Source organism: Cucurbita moschata, unplaced genomic scaffold, assembly GCF_002738365.1.
Source record: "Cucurbita moschata cultivar Rifu unplaced genomic scaffold, Cmos_1.0 Cmo_Scf00031, whole genome shotgun sequence".
Classification (NCBI taxonomy): Eukaryota; Viridiplantae; Streptophyta; class Magnoliopsida; order Cucurbitales; family Cucurbitaceae; genus Cucurbita; species Cucurbita moschata.
In genome coordinates, this window is record NW_019268547.1 from 1,806,705 (window position 1) to 1,827,217 (window position 20,513).

General features: G+C 34.7%; 1 protein-coding gene and 1 long non-coding RNA gene across 2 annotated transcripts; one reads left to right on the forward strand and one right to left on the reverse strand.

Moving 5' to 3' along the window:
• Positions 1 to 3,057: 3,057 nt before the first annotated feature.
• Positions 3,058 to 4,382, reverse strand: LOC111464875. The gene is made up of 2 exons (XM_023109141.1): positions 4,255 to 4,382; positions 3,058 to 4,152 (listed from the first exon to the last, which is right to left on the reverse strand). Exons 1-2 carry the CDS (start codon positions 4,306 to 4,308, stop codon positions 3,562 to 3,564), a joined length of 645 nt encoding a protein of 214 aa, XP_022964909.1. The 5' UTR covers positions 4,309 to 4,382; the 3' UTR covers positions 3,058 to 3,561.
• Positions 4,383 to 8,989: 4,607 nt separating this feature from the next.
• Positions 8,990 to 16,634, forward strand: LOC111464926. Its single transcript, XR_002714115.1, has 3 exons — positions 8,990 to 9,021; positions 11,202 to 11,206; positions 16,577 to 16,634. It is a non-coding gene; the product is annotated as an uncharacterized LOC111464926 (long non-coding RNA).
• The last annotated feature ends 3,879 nt before the right edge of the window (positions 16,635 to 20,513 follow it).

The following is a 20,513-nucleotide window of genomic DNA, read 5'->3' on the forward strand; positions in this document are numbered from 1 at the left end:
ATAATGAGCCTATGAAACATACGTACATAGTAATTGTCATATCTTTTATCGTTAACCTATATGGCTTCCTCATGACTCATAGGCATGGAGTAATTGTGCTAACATAGTTTACATGGTGTAGTATAAGGAGGTTTATGCATTATACATTATTAATGTTATAATATAGTTCCACGACATAGTCATATCATAGCACAATATATACATGACAAAACACAACATAACATAATTTATAACATGACATAACATAATATAGCATTGCATCACATAGCACATGCTAACAATCATAATCATGACGCGTGTAGGGGCCACAAGATATGCATCATCATACATTATACAAGTTGTCTAACCAAGCCAAAGTGAAGTCACTTACTGGTCTAAACCAGCGTTATTAACTTATACTTTATGCTAGTTCGAAACTATCATTTGCAATCTAAATCAACCTATGAGGACCTACAACATCGTTTAAGGCACGGCTTTTGGCTAAACTAATTTAAAGGGACCAAATAGTGGTCATAGTGTCCCCAATTGCTTCCAATTATGTCAAAATCAACTTAAGAACCGATCCTAAGACTGGGACCACATAGCAAAAATGGAGCCCAAAACAATCAAATCGAGCCAAATGCACTGAGGAAGCCACTGAGCCAAGCCGAGTTGGGTCAAGTTGAAGCGGAGAGGTACGGGTCACATCATCGGGTCGAGTCGGGTATGCAGGTCAAGAGCACATGTGGGTTTGAAAATTGAGTGAAGTCACTAACAATTTGGGTGCGTGATTTGTGGCAACTGGGCTGCGCCTCATGGGTACTGGACCTTACCCAAATTCGAATCCGAGTCCAAGGCTGACGCGTGGGCTTCTTCTTATGGACCACTTGCTGGTTTCTTCCAATTTCTCTCTCCTTCCTTCCATTCTTCTCTACGCATCCTCCGAGTCGTGCGACAATACTCAAGGCACACCCCCTCGCTCACCACTTGCTCTCATGAGCCTTCCCTTATGGCTGTGACAACGCAAGATCCTAGGCAGGCTCGTATATGTACCTTACGGATTTAGCTGGTCGGACAGGTACACGTTTATGTTCACAGTTTGGTTTACTTCGACTCACAAGGTTCAACAACAACGAGGGAATATGAAAGACTCCCTGGATGGGAGAATTTTTACTGTGTAAGGCTCAAGGTCTCTATTTAGTTTATCACGGTTGAAATTTAATTCTACCTAAGAAGTCCTACAATCATAAATTAGAATTCTACTTTGGAAATTGGCTCACGTCACTTTTTGTAAAATAATTTATACTTATTAAACCTAATTTTGAGTAAAATAATTTAAACTAACTAAAAAAAAGTAGTCATACTAACTTTAAACGCTTCAAAAGAGTTGAAATTAGTAGGATAGGGTCCGAGCGTATAAGACCCAAGCTGAATCAGCCGAAATGTCAGCTTAGAGCCATCAGAAAATGTAATGTCTAACTGGCTTTGAACCGCTCAGGTAGGATGAAAGGAACCAAGGGACCTCTATAGTGAAGCCTAACTCTCCACTCTCAACGTTAATAATATGGGACAACTTCTTTCCTTTTTTTTTTTTTTTCCGGTTATTACCGTTCTCATTTAGATGAAATCTCAGTTCATTTATGTAATCCTCCTTTGCTAAGGTATCACATAAGAACTTCATAGTTAAACATGTTTTGCTTTGAGCAATTCTATGTTAGGTGACCTCTTGAAAATTTTATCCCTTTTAGAAGCAAGGAGTAGTAAGTAACCTAACTATGTCGCAAGAGATGCATGAGAATGACGAGACACCATGTGTTGAATTCGAGTTTCAAATCGAACATAGAAATCCAATATCCGAACCCATGTGTATGCACCAATCAAATCTTGGTTTATTGGGCAAGAACTTTAGTTCTTCACGGATTCTCACCAAGATCATCAAGTCACATTCAAATCCAATCACCAAAAAGATGGTCGTTTTCCAATTACTATAAGGTAGGATAAGAAGTTGTGTTGAGCCCAAATGTCCTTAACGCTCTTAATCAAGAAAGCAAATGGGCCATTACAGATATCTTTGTCTAATACGATATGATATTGACATCTAAATGGACCGAGTATTCGCCTACTTTAAAGTCTTCGTCTTTAAGATAACAAAAAAGATAAGCTCTCCACTCCTTAGGTTGCTAAACTACGATCGAACCAGGTCGAGTCATTTAGTTAAGATTGTCTCCCTTTCAATGTCTTTTGTTTACAATGATAGTTCTCGATCTTTTAAGTTCGTCTTAAATTTTTTTCAAAATTTCAAATAGTTTCTAATAAATTCTTGAACTTTTAATCTATTCGATATCTAATACTACGGTAACTTTAAATTTTGTGACTGATACGTCTAAGTTTTAAAATTAAAAATTCATAAACTGGGAACGTATTAAAAACCATAATTAACCCTTTTCCATCGCCATATGTTGACTCTTACATGTTCGGAGGCAGAGTTTGCTGAAGGTGCACACGAGTTGAGTTGAGTTGGATTGAATTTATTTTTTATCTCACTCGAAATTTTGGGTTGGTTGAATTGGTGACCCGAGTCATCCGAATAGAGTTTATAACTATATTCTCGTAAAGTTAAAATATCAAATATTTACAAATCACAACGCATCACTTACAAATCTTAAATATTCTTAATGTTTTTAAAAGTACGGTAAGGTTGAGTTGAGTTGTAACCCTATTTTAGGGTCGAGTCAACCACAAACGTTAACTATTCTACTTAAAAAAATGGTAGGATTGAGTTATAATCTTATTTTTGAGTCAGTCAGGTTGACTCGACAAATTTCAACCACAAACTAAATCTAATTTTCGATTTTTAAATCTAAATCAACACAACCTGAATAGTTTGAGTTGAGTAGTCTAGCCACTTGCTTAACTAGGACAGAAATTGTCTAAATCTGGACGTCCTAAATTCTTACATAATTACAAAAAAAAAAAAAAAAAAAAAAACTCTATTATATTCTTAAAATAATCAAAGCTAGAATTGAAGTAATTGGTCAATTAATTAAAAAGCATAAAAGAGACAAACAAGAGATTAAATTAATATAATCAATCTTCTTCTAAATCTTTTGATATACAAATCCATACAAAATCACACACCACCAAATATCCTCATTCTGATTCGTAGGACCCTACGCTAACCACTCTCCACACCCTCGATCTCTCTTAAAACTCGCACACTAATAAACTATCACTTACTATTACAATCTCGGGAAGGTAGAAATTCGAATCTCGTTCCTGAATATTAATATCAAATTAGTCGAACTATTCTCAAATCGACTCGAAAATGAAGCATGAAATTCGAACATGTTTGCCGAATACTAATATTAAACTAGGCGAACTATTCCCAGATCCACCGAACATGAAACACTTACAAGATCAAGCTCTTTTCTTGAGTTACTTTAAGCTAACAAGCAGCTATACAGATGCTAGATCAGTCCCAAAACCCTTTTTTTTTTTTTTTTGTTTGTAATTTCAAGTTCTTGGTGCTATTTATATGAAATTATGTATTAGTGGGGATTAATTTAATTGGGTTTTTGAGAGTCAGTGGAAAACGAGCCTCTGGAATTTGGTTGCTGACGGGGAATCCGATTCCACGCACAGAGAAATAGCCCTCTTTTTGTTGATACTCCCACAATTAGTGGCAAGCGACGGCGGTGTAGGGAGTGGGATTGGAATCGGCGGTAAGTGGAGAGATTCAAGGGGCGGCGGCGGATGTCTCCACTGAGGAAGTGGTCCGGCGAGGAGGAGCGTCTGGAGAAGAGGACCAGCCTTCATGACGGCTTGTAAGAGCTTACCCTTTTCCGGCAATGGCTTTTCCGGGAGCCAATCGGTGATTTCCAACGGCGGAGGAACGGGAGATGAAACGGAAACGATACTCTCGTCGGAATCGGATCCTCTGGTTGTGGGGTCGTCGTCAATCGTCGTCGGAGGTGGATGGAAGAAGAGATTTTGGAGAAGAAGCTTATTGGATTTATCAATGGCTTCATCTCTGTCTCTAATGGCTTGATTCAACAGGTTCTTGAGGTATAAAACTTGATCATCTCTGTTCTTCAGCTCCTCCTGAGCTGCGATTCTGGTCTGTTCCAGCTCCAGAGTTGTGCAGAGAAGCGAATGCCGGAGTTCATCAATGTTCTGCCAAAAACAAAATCTCAAAATCAGAGACTGATTTCAAAAATCTGGCGAATACCCACCAAAGAAACGAGGAAGAAATGAAGAACAGAGGCGGAATCTGACCTTGGATTGCAAGAAATAAGGGGAAGTTAGAACAGGGGTGCGCTGGGTATCCATGGAGGTAGCGAGAAACAGAGAGAAACAGAGAGAAACAGAGAGGAAATGAATGGAGGTGGGATTATGAGAGGTCGAAGTGGGGAAGTAGCTATAAAAAGGAGGGTATGAGGGGTTGGATTGGGGTTAAATTTTGACTAGAGTTTGGACAAAAAGAGGGAATAGGAGGAGAATAAACAGAGGAATGGGAATGGGAATCAGATTTGGGCGAGAAAGCCGGGAAGTGTATGCATCAAAACCTAATCACACTCAACCTACTTTGTATTTTTATACAATATCTCTCTCCCTCTCTCTACCCCTATTACTACTACTAATGGGTCCGACCCCATTTCGAGACGTTATAGATTGCCGTTAGCTTTACTATTTTAAAAACGATCTGCCTCCTTGGGAGCCCGTGTTTTCAGTGACACACCGTTTGGTGTTGAACTCTGATAAAGTTTGTAACAGCGCAAGCCCATTGTTAACAGATATTGTCTGATTTGGGTCGTTACGTGTCGCCGTTAGCTTCATGATTTTAAAACAAGCATGCTAGTTTGAGATTTCTATACGCTTCTAAGGAATGTTTTATTTCCCTCTACTGCTGAACATTCCCTCTACCATGGTGTGAGATCTCTAAATTCTATTTTAAAAACATATGTTTTTGACGCTAATAAAATTTGTTACTCTTTTGGAATATCCCATAATGTTTTTTTTTTCTTTTGTTTCTTTTAATGAATTTGAAGATGATAATATGATAATTATATACATTTATTATAAAATTATAATCATATGACGTGACAGACTGCTTCACTTTTTTCTTCTTATTATTTTATTACTGTTATTTATTATTACTGTTATTAAATAACCATTGGGGGAAAAATGTAATTTAACCCCGAATTTGTGACAAGGGTAAAAAGATATTGTATATTTAAGGATGAAACTTTGGATATATGATCTTTTATGTGCCAAAAATCATAAACTCATTATTTGCAACAATGTTCGTATTTATTTTAGGTTAAATTAATAAAAACACGTCTATATTTTATCTAAAAATACATTCCACTTTTCAAAAGCTTAAAAAATATTCTTACCGTTCATTTTAGACGGAAAACAATTCTCATGCAAAAAAATATCTTACCGTTAGTATATGGATAGAATTTTAGTAACACGTTTCAAAAATTGTAACAGCCCAAGTCCACCACTAATAAATATTGTTAACTTTTGTCTGTTATGCATCGACGTCAGTCTCACGATTTTAAAACGCGTCTGTTAGAGAAGTTCTCTCTTCAACGATGTGTGATCTCACAAAAATACTCGTAAACTTTCAAACATAATGTAAAAAAGGTTGCAGAATATTCATGAAGAGCAGATAGATAGTTTTCGTCCATATGTTAACGGTAATAACTTATTTTAACTTCTTTTTATAAGGGTTAAAACATTAATGCAACTTCTAAAATTTAACGAGTATGTTATAATATTTATGAACTTTTTTAAAAAGTTGAAGAGTATAATGAAACTTTTCAAAGCGTATGGGTATTTTTGAAATAAAGTACCCACGGTTTCCGTGAACAAAATATAAAATTTAAATGTATATTCTTTTTTATTAATATAACTTTTCTTTTATTTATTTTTATTTTTTATTTACCGGGGTCCAGATTACACGTAAGGGAACTTATTGCAAGTCATTTTTCAAAATTAAAATTAAAAATAAAAACGAACAAATAAATAAAAATCTAATTCTCCTGCCTCTCCCATGGATAAGATTATGTTGCTATGACACCCGAGTAAAGGAGTGATACATAAATAAACTTTTAGGTGGCTCAATCATAAGAACTCCATAGTTAATCGTGTTTTGCTTGGAGCAATTCTATATTAGATGACATCTTGTGTTTTAGGAAAACTTGTGTTAGTTTGTAGAGATATCATTCACTTTTAAAAAACGAGGAGTAACTAACGTGAGCATGTTGCAGAGAATACATGAACTATTAGGTGCCGAATAATGGGCACCCATGCCAATACAAGATATTTAATATCTATTTATAATCTTGGGCTTGGATCGTTACTGTCATTCGTACGGGAGGCGGTCATGTTCAAGCCGTTATTATTATTATTTTTTTTACGTAATTATATTAGGCATTATGCAAACATCTCTCTGATGTGAACATGGCGAGCGTTCACCATCTATTCCTCGGAAGCGGCAAACTCAAGCATTGGACACCCAATGCCACAACATTATATCACCTTTCTTTATCCATTATTGATCATTTAAACAAAGTCCACAAACAATGGTTCTTTTCTAGTCTAAGTATTGGTTAGAAATCACTCGGAGTTAAATATGTACTAGCAACTAAAAAGTTAGAGACGTGAACTAAAAAAATAAAATTGAAATAGGTTTGGTAGGCAATTTTTAGGTTAATGAGACAAAATTATGAATTTATTATTAGGATCGCACAACAACGCACACTCGATCTGGATGAACACAAAGAACAGGATAGAGAAAATGCAAGGAGAACTTTGGCTAAAGGATTTGTATTGATGACTTCAAGTATGTACAATAAGAGAGAATACAGAGAATACAAAAAGTCATTAATACAAATCCTTTAAACAGAGTTCTCCTTGCATTTTCTCTATCTTGTTCTTTGTGTTCATCTAGATCGAGTGTGTGCGATCCTAACAACTGGTATCAGAGCTGGGCGGAAGTCACCACGATTTGTGAAGATGGAAAGTTCAAAGATTGGAATTGAGAAGTTCGATGGATCCGACTTCAGTTTCTGGAAGATGCAGATTGAAGATTATCTGTACCAGAAAAATCTTCACGAACCCCTGTTGGGAGTGATGCTAGATACCATGACCATGGAGCAGTGGTAGCTCAAGGATCGAAAAGCCTTAGGGATGATCCCGTTGACGCTATCCAGAAACGTGGCGTTTAACATCATCAAGGAGAAGACAACGTCAGATCTGATGAAGGCGCTGTCAAATATGTACGAAAAACCGTCGGCTATGAATAAGGTGTATTTGATGCGGAGATTGTTCAATCTATAGATGTCTGAAGGTGGATCTGTTGTGGATCATATAAATGAATTCAATATGATCGTAAGTCAACTGAGTTCGATGGAAATTAATTTTGAAGATGAAATTAAAGCATTGATTTTGACGTCATCTTTACCCAAGTCGTGGGATACTGTTGTTGCCGCAATCAGCAGTTCCTGAGGCTCTGATACCAGTTGTTAGGATCGCACAACAACGCACACACTCGATCTAGATCGATTGCGTGCGTTGTTGTGCGATCCTAACATTTATCGATATTCAAACTCAGTTCATAAGTTCCACTTTCGAACCGCTCAAGTCCACCGTTAGTAGATATTATTCGCTTTAGCCGGTTACAACGTTGTTAGCTTCACGGTTTTAAAACACGTCTATTATGAAGAGGTTTCCACACCCTTATAAGAAATGTTTCGTTCCCCTCTCCAACCGATGTGAGATCTCACAATCCACCCCCCCTTAGGGGCCAACGTTCTCGTTAGCACACCACCCTATGTCTGACTCTAATACCATTTGTACAGCCCAAGCCCACTGCTAGTAGATATCGTCCGCTTTAGCTCGTTACGTATCACCATCAGCTTCACGGTCTTAAAAAATCGTTCACTAGGGAGAGATGAATGTTTCATTCCCCACTCCAACCGATATGGGATGTCACAACTTTAATATACCCCATATGTGGTAGTGACGTTAAATTGGCCCCACGAGATAACATTTCATTTGAAGTAATAAACTTTACCCTTGCATACCCTAAAAGTCAACTAGGACAAATATGACAAACCTAATGATTAGAAAGGATTCAATAGGGGTAGAGACTTAAGATTCTTACTCATTAATAGAAATTTAGAAGTGTTTCTATTTAGAGGTTTCAAATAGGTAGGTTAAAAGTTCAAATTTAAACTAATAATTTTCTGTCCACTCAATATATATTTGTTTATGTTAGGCATGTTATGTGGAAATAATAGTAATCATAATTACATGCATAATTCATAGTTAATATAATTATGAGAGAGAGAGAGAGAGGGTATGATTATTGTAAAGCAATCGAATATTCACATTAATGGATCATCCATACATAATTCTTGTAGCGAAAAAACATATAAAAGAGTGAGGGGACAAGGTATCATAATTACACGACAACCTTTGCCGACATAACTATGCATTATGCTATAATTATGTGTATAATTTTAGTCTCATTTTTACTATAATGTCCAAAGATTACCCATCAAATCCATCTTTTTCTTTCTTTTTCTTTTTGCTTCTTTTTATGTTTTAACAAAATTTATAACTCAATAGTGAATAGAAGCTCATATATATACTTTCTTTATTTTGTTTAATTTTATCAATGTATTCATATTATAACCTTATTTGTCATGGAACTAAAAATAATTCGTTATTAAATCTACTTTCTTTGCTATAAGTTCTCGAGATTATGTATCAAATTCATTGGTTTAATGATATTAAAAGGCATGTTGCGAGATCCCACATAGGTTGGAGAATAGAATAAAGTATTCTCCTCTCCCTAGCAAACGCTTTTTAAACACTTTGAGGGGAAGCCCAAAAGGAAAAGCTCAAAGAGGACAATATCAGCTAGCGGTGGGCTTGAGCTGTTACAAATGGTATTAGAGCCAAACACTGGGCGACGTGCCAACGAAGAGGCTAGGCCCCAAAGGGGAGTGGACACGAGGCGGTGTGCCAGTAAGAACACTGGGCCCCAAGGGGAGTAGATTTTGGAGTCCCACATCATGGATTGGATAAGGGAACGAGTGTCAGAGAGGACGCTGGACCCCAAAGGGGGGTGGATTGTGAGATCCCACATCGGTTGGGTTGGAGAACGAAACATTCTTTATAAGAGTGTGGAAACCTCTCCATAGTAGACACGTTTTAAAAATCTTGAGGGGAAATGTGAAAGGAAAAACCCAAAGAAGACAAGATCTGCTAGCGATGTGTATATAAAAAATCGATTCAAACCTAAAAGCTCTCTACTCCTGAGAAGCAGTTTGGATGTCTTCGTCCAATTATACTTGGGAAAAATCTATTGTTACCCTAAACGGTTGTATTTCTCTCCCTGTGAAACTGAAATAATCGTCGTAATCCTTACACTCGATTCAATTTGTATTAATTCACCCACTAATTTTAAATAATCTCCTTAAATTCACGGGAGTGAGTCCCACATTAGTTAATTTAGTGGAAGATCTAAGTAAGGAATACTATCTTCATTGGTATGAGATCTTTTGGAGAAGCCCAAAGCAAAGCCCGAGAGATTATGCTCAAAGTGAACAATATCATATCATTGTTGAGATCCGTGATTCCTAGCACCTAGTTCAATAAAATAAAAAATCATATGATACCATTGAATACATTTGTCAAACCTCACCCATTTCAATAAAAATTGAACAGTCACTACATATATCAACAAGGCTCACCTTCTTTTTCGATGGCTAAATCATAGGAACTTGATAGTCAAACGTGTTTTGTTTGAAGTACTTTTACGTTGGGTGGCCTCTTGAAAATTTTTATATGATACATGTGAGTGAGAACAAAGAACACTAAAAGAGTTTGTATTGGTTTGTAGAGATAATCTTCACTCTTAAAAGCGAGAAATAAGTAACCTGATCATGTTACAAGGGATGTAAGAAAATATTGGGGTCATCAGGTGTCGAACTCTTAAGAAGCGAGAAGTAAATAACGCGACCATGTTGTAGGAGACGTAGGAAAATATCAGGACCATCAGGTGCCGAATTCAGATTTCGAATCCTAATCCAAATTCTAGACATAAGCCGTGATATATATATATATATATATATAAAAGATGGAAATCCAAGTGATTATGACACAAGCTACCATGGTTGGCAAAGTAAATCAAGAGTACTCATCATTCGTTATGAAAGAAAGCAATGGCATTACTTATTCTTCACTTTTCAACAAAAAAGGATAAACGAATTACTTTTTTAAGACAGTTGAGAATGATTATGTCCTTTTCAAAAAGTCACACAAACCCATGAAATAACCACCCATCCTACCCCTCTTTCTTTTTGACCATTCTACTTTTCCACACCTAAGTATATGTCATTCTAATACCTACCTCAATATATTCTTCATACAACTCAGATCAAGTTTAGTTCAAATTATGCTTCAGTTCTACAAAAAAATCAGATATGACAGGCTAATTCTTTTAAATCAAGTTATCGCTGATCTCTATGAAAGATTGGAGATCGAAACTTCAACCTCTATGCTCGTATATATAGAGTAAGTTGTTAAATACTAAAGTATAAGAACTAAATTATTACAAAATTTAAATTATAGTTACAACCGGCATAAAAATTTAGGAAGAAAAAGTGATTTTTAACCTCATACATGTTTTGCTCCCTGCTTATTTGTACGTTAAACATGTGTAGTTAGAGATACAAACTTTTGACTTTTTAGTCGATGATTTATATTTTAACTACTTGAGTTATGTTCAAATTGGCAACGGACTAAATCACGTATAATAGATTGTTTAGGTAAATGACAATTGGGGTCAATCATTTATAACATTTATAGAGTGGGTACTATGTGTTAACAATGTTACGAGGATAAAGTTGGATAATGAGGCTCTCGACCTTATCCACATATAATAGGTCGTTTAAGTTACTTCTTTAAGAAGGAATGAGTGAAGTATGAAGAAGAAACAGAAAAATGGAAGAAGGGAGGAGAGAGGAATCGAATGCAATCGGAGAAAGAGAAGAAAATGAAGTCCTTCGTGTTAAATGAGTCGAGTGTCACGGTCCTACATTTTTTACTGTGCGGCGTCATGATCTTGCTCACGACTAGCCTTGAGGGGAATTAAGCACCATATATATTTTTCGCCCCGGCTTTGTGGCTTCGTCGAACCTTAGGCGAGGTTTGTCTTCGCCAATCGAACATCACTTGTGCGGAATCCAACCTTGTTCAACCACACACGCCGCCTGTGCGTGCATGTTCAATCATTTGTGACACATCCCGACTTGCCTCTACGCTGGGCCAAGTCATTCGGCTCGACCTTGCCTCTGCTCGAGCAAGGTCTCTCAATGTAACATCGCATCTCATCTTGCCATCTCGATCCCCATCGACAAGGTCCATATGTCTTGATACCATCCCGAGTCTCAGGATGTCGTTGGCCATCATAACTCGCTCGGTCATGCCAACGTGGATGAGCCCGCGTGTCGTTCATCTCGTCAGGACTTCCCGAACATCCATCCATCCAGGGCCTCCCTACCCAAGGTTATATACTGTGAACCGTTGTTATTTCTCTCTTCCGTGCTTATATAACGTCTCTTTCAAAAATCTCTCTCTACCCTCGTTTTCTAAAACTTTCTCTTAAAACCAAGGCCAGAAGCTCGAGCATACGTCGCTTGGCCGTAGGCGACACAAGTACGAATTGGCTCAGCTCACTTGTAGTTGGAAAGTGAGTGTCGCACAATGGCAAATCCGCTGCCATCAAAAGTGTAATTGTGACACCGAGCTAGTATTCACGTCAAGCATTTAAATTATTAATTGTTTTCGTAAAAATACATTATTTAAATATTTTTAAAATTTTCAATATGTTATTGATTTATTAATTCAGTCTAAAAAGACAAATTATATGTAAAGCTAATGAATGTTATTTTATTTTAATAAAATGGAACAATTTAAAATGGTATTTTTAATAAATATAAAATAAAGAAAAAGGGAGTGGCAACGACATTCAGTGGGCCCCCCTAACCGCTACTACCTGTCGAGCTAGGTGTGGGCTCCATACTTTCGGAGTTTTCTAAGAAAAAAAAAAAAAAAATATATATATATATATATAAATAAAAATATTTTGGGATTGTGAGATTTTTAAAAATCTTGCTTTAGGCGGTCTTCACATCACATCATGCTTTTCAGCCCTTCCGAGAATCCAACCAATTATCCACCCTATCCTCCTTTTTCTCTCTCTTTTAATTAACTACCATTATATTATACTAATTCTTTAATTAATTAATTATTAATCTTCTTTACTTAATTCCATAATCCATATCGAATTGGGTTTAATTTATTTTAAAAAATTCGACTTACATTTTGGGTTCACATTTTTCTAATTGAATCGATTCGAACAATCTGAGAATATGGTTACAATCTAACCTAGTACAACCATATTTTTATTATGAAATTTAAGAATATTTGACGTCTGTAATTAATGTTAGTGATGTATTATGACTTATAAATATTTGATATTCGAGATTTACGAGGTTTTAATTATTAATGCAAAATGTATTGTCCATAAATAGATTTTTTTTTTAAATAATTCAAAAGAAAAGAATAATTGGACAACCCAAAGATAGGGGGTTGGGTTGAGTTGTTCATGTCTCCAATCCAACCAATCCCAAATTTTGGGTTGGTTCAAAAGATTCTTCCAATTCAACTCAATCCGTGTACATCTCTACTCACTTTAATGGCTGTTTTTCTCTTTGGGTTAGTTTGTCTCTGCTTGTCTTACTATGTCACGATGATGTACTACTTTTTTAGCACTTAGGGTTAGCATGCAACCTTAAGTGCTAAAAAAGGAACCAACTATATACATACTTCTATAATTATATGAGATTATTTGCTTTAGATCTGAATCTTCATAATTATCTTTATCAGAAACGATTTCATTCCGATGAAGATAGTTGTACTTAACTTAGATTACTCATAATCTTTTTATTTTTCTAGTCACGGTAAGACTTTAATTACACTCCCAACAATTTTACATCGAACAGTTGATTGTGTCAACGAATTACTAGATAAATAGTGAAATCGAGAAATTTGGAGCTCATTAAGGTTGTGAACCAACCATTAAAATAGAGATCGAACAAAGTAAGTAGCATCTCAGAACGTTGGATTAGGAAATACTTGTATTGGAGAATGTTTTAAGGAGTATGATGTGAAAGATTAGAAACAAAAGGAGTTAATTTGATTGATGAAAGGCATGTAGACTCGATGTATGCTCGATTTTTATGAATTAAACTCGAAACTAAACGAATTGGAAAATATGACAAGATATGCATGATATGCTTATGTTATCATACGAGGATAATCATTGGTTGGCCAACTAACCTCTAATCGTGAATTAACAAGACTAAGGATCTATATAACATATTTAGAGATGATTATAATGACTTGTATTTTATGGGGACTAATAGGGATTTATCACTTAATTCCTCACAGTGAACTTGCCCTGATATACAAGGGTCCATACTAATAGCGGGTAGAATTAGAGTTGACTTACTAGAACCATATGAGAGCGGGTATCCAACCACTTTCTAATCGTGATATTGTTTGGATAAGAGTAAGAGATTCCATAGGTAAATGATTTTTAGGTTATGAAGCCTACTAAGGAGATGCCAATTAAACCCAACTAGAGATTTTGATAACAGTTTTCATAACAATATGATGAGAATTATGAATTGAAACTTGTGATGTGATCGAGCCTCGAGTACTTATGACGTGTAAGTTGTTGATAATGAGAGAGACTAGTAGATAGCTAATCAATATACCTTAGAATCCCGATATCAAATTTATGAGATAGTTAGCTCAAAAGAGCTTAATCTAAAAATTCCAAATGCTTTGTATTTGTCACTTTCTTATCATTCATTTTCATATTCATAATTCAAAAAATTAATTCTATTTAGAATCCATGTTACGTCTAATATGTCGTCTTTTACAATATCTTTCATATCTGACGTCTCATATCTTGTCAAATTAGTTTATTTTTTGTTCAATAAACACGTCACGTCTTCCATCTTGAAATGAGTCTTATGAATAGAGGTATACACAGATTAGGTTAAGTTAGGTTAGGTTAGGTTAAGTTGGACTCGGTTGAATTGGGTTCGGTTGAAGAAGTTTTAGGGACTAATAAGAAATTTTAGGTTGGGTTGGAGAAATCTTATGGATCAACCCAAGATTTTGGGTCGGTCTGGTTGACAGCCCGAACAATTTGAATAGAGTTAACAATCTAACTTAGGTTTTTTTAAAGTTATTTTTTAAAAAAAAATCTACTTATCCATAATACATGTTACATTAATAACTAAAATATTATAAAGTTCAAATATCAAACATTTACAAGTCACAACGCACCACCAACATCAATTACAAATATCAAATATTCTTAATTTTCAACATAATCTTAAAAGTAGGATAAGATTGCGATGAGTTATAACCCTATTTTCGACCCTATCAACCCACGAACCAACCTAAATTTCTAATTTTTCAAAAATTCAATCCAACCCAATTTTTTTTTTTTTAAAAAAATCTAACTCGACCCAAATTTTATGATTTGAGTTGAATAGTTCAGGTTGGTTGGATTGTTGATCATATAAATACCAGAAATCTTATGCCTATTGTATTATGCTCCGATTACCATTATTATATCATAAAGTTCATTAACACGTGCTAAGAACAAAAATTAGATATTGAATTTTCTTAGATGGTAAAGGGTTAAATGTTTCTTTTTTCTAGTTAACATTTATTAGATATTCAAATTAGATGTAAGAATGACGAAAAGATGAGGTGCATTATTATTCTATTCATATTTAGAATAAAAAATAATTTAATTATATTGTTTTACGGAGTGACTTGAGTTTAGTCCACGACCAAGGTCGTTAAAAGAAAAAAAACATCATAATTATTTAAAAACAAATAATTTAAATAAAAATAATGGAAAAGATTTTGAGGGGTAGAGCCAAAACAAAGACATAATGGGGTGAGGCATGTGAGATTAAATTATGCATCATGATATCTTTATTATATGGTTGATAAAACTATATAATAAAATTCATTTTCATTTTTTAGGTGTATAAATGGGACAAAAAAAATAAAAAAATTTTAAAAAGATGAAAATGTTGAAGAAAGTAGAAGCAGAAGTGGGGTCCACACGGTTTTAATAATGATGATAGCATTTTCATTTTGGTTGAAAATAAGGCTTTATCCACGTGGCTGCTCTTGTTTTATTTAATATGCTTTAAAGCCTAATTAATTTTGAATTGTGAATGGTAAACAGCAGGCTGTGGGCCCACACGTCACTTTCTTTCATTGGGCTTTATATGTTACAGCCCAAAATAGGAAAGCCCAACAAACATGGACTCTAGGCTATAACCTTTTATCCATCTTAGCTCCCGTCACAATGTCGATGTCGATACGTGAGTGTGAGTATCTTATACAATTAGTTTGTATAAATTCGCTAATTGAGAATATTAATATTTCTTCGATCGTAATACTACATAAGTTATGAACATCTATGTATAAAGACTTGTTCTATGATTTGCATGGTTGAGAATAGTTTTTGTAGTCGATTTAATATGCCTACGAAGAAGTCAAAGATATAAATTTACGATATGAAATTCACTCATTTTCATATAGGGTTAGCAAATGAGGAGTTCCCTGCATATTTCGAGACTTAATGAGGTCCCGCTCTATCATTAGTTGCAGAGACTTAATGTTGGTCTGTTGGGCATGTGAGATTTTTCGATTGATAGATTGCAGAAGGAGAAGGGTATTATTGAATTTTTTTGAAAATTTAATAATATTTTTAAGATAAAGTACAAATAGCGGAAAAGGTTTATCTAATTTGCCATGCATACCACATGTATGTGGTTGATTAAGGTACTTTATAACCACAAATTAAGGAATAATCATCGTTACGTAGGAAAGTCAAATAGACTCATTGCTTAACAAATTGGCTTAGATTGACACGATAAGTATCACAATCGCCCTTTTTTGGCAGCGGATTTAGTGATTGTGCAGCATTCACTCTCAGCACTAAGTGAGTCAAGCCAACTTCGGACCATGGTGCCTACAGTTGGGCAACGTGCGTTCAACCTCCAGTCCCGTTTTGAAGAGACAAGCATGACCGTGACAATGAGCATGCCCATGGTTCCTTAATTTGCCCCAAGAATGTGAGATCCAAATAGCCCAACTCAAATCTTTAGCCCTTTAAATTTTACTCATTAGAAATCCTCCATTAACTTTCTTCTATATTAAGTCATGCATGTGCAAATATGTCATTCCGATGTCACTTAGTCTATACACGATCTAACAATTTATTGTCAGATCCTACGTTTGTTGGAGAGGAAAATGTATAAGATTGTGAAAACCTTTCCTTAGTAAACACATTTTAAAATCATGAGGCTGACACTGATAGGATATAGGTCAATGCGGACAATATCTACTAACAGTAGATTTGAACTGTTACAAATGCTATTAGAGCCAGGTTACTGAGCGATGTGCCAATGAGAACGCTGGACCCCAAAGTGGGTGGATTGTGAGATCTCATATTAGTTGGGGAGGGAAATGTATAAGAGACCTGTCATTAGTAGACGCGGTTTAAAACTGTAAGGCTAACGTGATACGCAACGGACCAAATCAGATAATATCTGCTAACGGTGGGCTTAAGCTATAACATTCATATATTTACATTTTCATACCGTCTTTCTTAACCTTATTTTATAATCCTTCGTTCTTAGTCTCAAATTAATTAATTTCGATAAAGAAATAAAAACTTCAATTTTAATTTTCAAAACTTCCTTAAAAAAAAAGATAAAAAAAAAAAAAGAATATTTATGGACGAAACAATATATTATAAACTTAATTTTAAAAAAGTCATTAATTTTATTTATTTATTTTGTAATAAAAAATAGTTTTTATTTTTAAAATTTAGGTAAGAATTTAAATATTATAAATATAATGAATTAGAAAATAATATAATTTTAAAACTTAAACTGGCACATTCCAGTTTTAAAAAATGAAGGACAGCTATGATCTTACCCGTACGGATTGTTAAATTGAAAATAATTGAATTTAATAACACGTGGCTCTTTTCTTGTGCTTTCCGTACTTATCCATAACCAATTATTTATAATTTTAGCATTTTTTTTCTTCTTATTAATAGAATAGTTTATGTCGGTCATAATTTTATTCTAGTATTTTATGCTATTAATTTTTAAAAAATAAATTATCTAACTAGAGTAGCTTTTTAAACAAATTAGAAATAAAATATATACCAAAATTCGTTAAATTATTGATATTTATGAATCGAGTTTAGGTTCAATTTGGTTCCCGTGTTGGTGTGTATAGTCAATAAAATTGGTTACTGTGGTTTACTAGATTGGCAGGAAAGCGTTCCATCTTGGAGGGAAGTACTTATGTGAATAGTGGTAGAAAAAACGGAAGTATAATCACTCGTTGAAAGTGTAAATAGAGGTCGTAAATGGTGTGAATCTGAGAAACAATTTTTTTTTTCGTGGAGGGAACTAAGAAGCAATAAAAAAAAATCTAGTGAAATTTAAACGTTATCATGATGATTGTATTGGTTAGTGTGTTTAGTTAATATCACCGTGATACCCGAATCAATTCCACTTCACTACCATGTAGTGCTATAACTACATTGTTGTTAATATGGTTTTAGAGTAATGTCCTTAATTTAGAGAATTTTTAAGTGTCTAATCAAAAATGTTATGAGTCTCGATTGTAGTCAAATGTGGATTCAAGTGTCGAACGAGGGATGTACTTTGTTCAAGATCTCCAGAGAAGGAGTCAAGAATGAGGTCTTAGGGAATGCTCTATAGTGTAATTTGATCGAGAGGGGATTGTTGAGGATCATTGGTGTAACACCCAAACTCACCGCTAGCAGATATTGTTCACTTTGCTTGTTACGTATCTCCATCAGCCTCACGATTTTAAAACGCTTCTGCTAGGGAGAAGTCTTCACACCCTCATAAGAAATGTTTCGCTCCCCTCTCCAATTGATGTGAGATCCTACCATCCACTCTCTTGGGGGCCAGCGTTCTCACTGGCATACCATCTAGTGTCTGGCTCTAATACTAATTAGGGGCATTACAATTGGGAAGTGTAGTCTCACATTAGCTAATGAAGAAGCAAATCATGGGTTTATAAGTAAGGAACACCATCTACATTAGTATAAGGCCTTTCAAAAAAAATAAAAAATGAAGGCATGAGAGCTTATGCTTAAACGAGACAAAATATCATACTATTTATGGAAGTGCCTGATTCCTAACATAGTATCAGAGCGATATCTCTCCTAGTAAGATGCAGTTAAGAGACAAACCAACACGGAAGCTAGTGTCCATGTGATACCCGAGTAAATGAAGAGATACATATGAATGACAGAGACCACTTCTAAATGAGAGCGATCCTTAGGTATGTTAGACCACTTCACTCTTAAAACCGAGAGGTAAGTAGCAAGATCAAGTCACAAATGGTATACGAGATCCAAATCTCGGGCGTGAACGTTACAATCACACATTAGGTATGTAAGCTCTTATTTAATATTTGTGTTTAAATCAATTACTCCGTAATTATAGCTCTGGAGGCAGCATTATAATTTGAAGTATTTTAGTCAATTAGTGATTTAGTATATTAAAATATAATGTTTTTTTTTTTTATTTCTTCAAGAACAAAGGTGATTACAAAGCCTTGTCATTTCCATCAATACACAAAATTTTCAATTAGGACAAAAAAGTGGACTAATTACAATTATTTGCCAAAAGTCAGCTCTACATTTGGGGATCATCTTAATTTCTGACCGTCCATCTTCCTAACTTAGTTTAATCCTAAATAACAAATTAGTCAATAACATACCAATAATTGAACCTTAAAAAAATTTTAATTTTGTTTAAAGGTTTAATTATAAACTTAATCTTCCTCCCCAAATTATTTTTAATTTTAAAATATTTCAATTATGTTAGATGGACTTTGAAATTAAGTGTACGTTCCTACTTGCCGTTAACGATGACTAATAAAATAGCGAAAAGCCACTCGCTAATTGCCCTTTATCGATGTTTTAATTCAATTATTGAGTTAGAATAAAAAACCCGTAACTTCAAACTAAACAATACCTACTCGAGATTGAGCTCGACTCGATAGAATGTAACGCTCAGAATGAGAACAATAATTGAGTAATTTAAGTGAGAAAAAAAAAAGTTTATATTCATATCTAGGATTATTTTGAATCAAATGTAGAATGGTTGGTCATATAATTTGCTTAATATGAACTTCAAATGTGAGATCCCACGTCGGTTGGAGAGGGGAACGAAACATTCGTTGTAAGAGCGTGAAAACCTTTCTCTAGTAGACATGTTTTAAAAACTATGAGACTGATGACAATACATAACGCGCTAGCGACATACTTGGACGGTATGCCTGTAAGGATGCTGAGATTCCAAGAGGGTGGATTGTGAGATCCCACATGAGCTGGAGAGGGAGAATGAAACATTGCTTATACGGGTGTGGAAACCTCTCCTGAGTACACATGTTTTAGAAACTGTGAGGTTGACGAGGATATGTAACGGGTCAAAACGGACACCAAATATCCTCGGTAGAAAGTCATCTTTTGATGCTACAATTTTATATTCATATTTTTATTGGCTTCATCATGTTGATAGTGAGCTAATCCATTTGCTTCTTGAATTATTTATTGAAGTTTTGATATTGTTCGTACACATAAAAAATGAATTGCCCACAACCAATTTGTACCCTATAGATGGCATTGTTATTAAAATATGTATAGGCTTATGGCCTTGGCTTTTGTGAACCGTACTTATCCTATGCTTGGGGGAATTTTGTCATCACTCATCCTTACAATTAGGTCACAAACATAAATTAATATCAACTATGGGCCATAGCATCGAACTATATAATAAAAAAAAATCTTTACTCGGGTAAAATTTGATCATATCAGTTCTGAAATTTAGTTCATGCGTTCATAAAGTCCTTCAAAATAGTAATTTGAGGTAGGTTTTTTCCTCCCTTATCAAAAGTGGGTTAAATTCTCCACAAATTTTTACAAATATAATGTAGATTTTATAGCAAATTAATTTCAACTCATTGATGAATAATCGATCTTATAACATTTTCCTACGATTGACCTTTATTTATCAAACTGTTTCAAACATGTAGAATTTAAAAAGGTGAGAAATGTAGGAAACGTTTCTTTAAATTCAACTTATATCCAATAGCAATTTATAGTCGTCTATTATAATATTTTTGACGAGAAAAAAAATAGTACAAAGAACTCTAAGGGTTCACGAAAGGGTAAGATAGGGTGCATAAAATATAGTTTATGTCTCCAACAGGGTTGCAAGTTTATGTAGAAAAAGGATGATACAAAGTTGACCTTATAAAAACAAAGAGGTTATCATCCTAATCATCCCAAG

Coding starts and splice junctions, on each gene's coding strand:
- LOC111464875 (XM_023109141.1), bottom strand. CDS start 4,308: ATGGATACCCAGCGCACCCCTGTTCTAACTTCCCCTTATTTCTTGCAA. Junction 4,153..4,254: donor CTTATTTCTTGCAATCCAAG/GTCAGATTCCGC, acceptor TGTTTTTGGCAG/AACATTGATGAACTCCGGCA.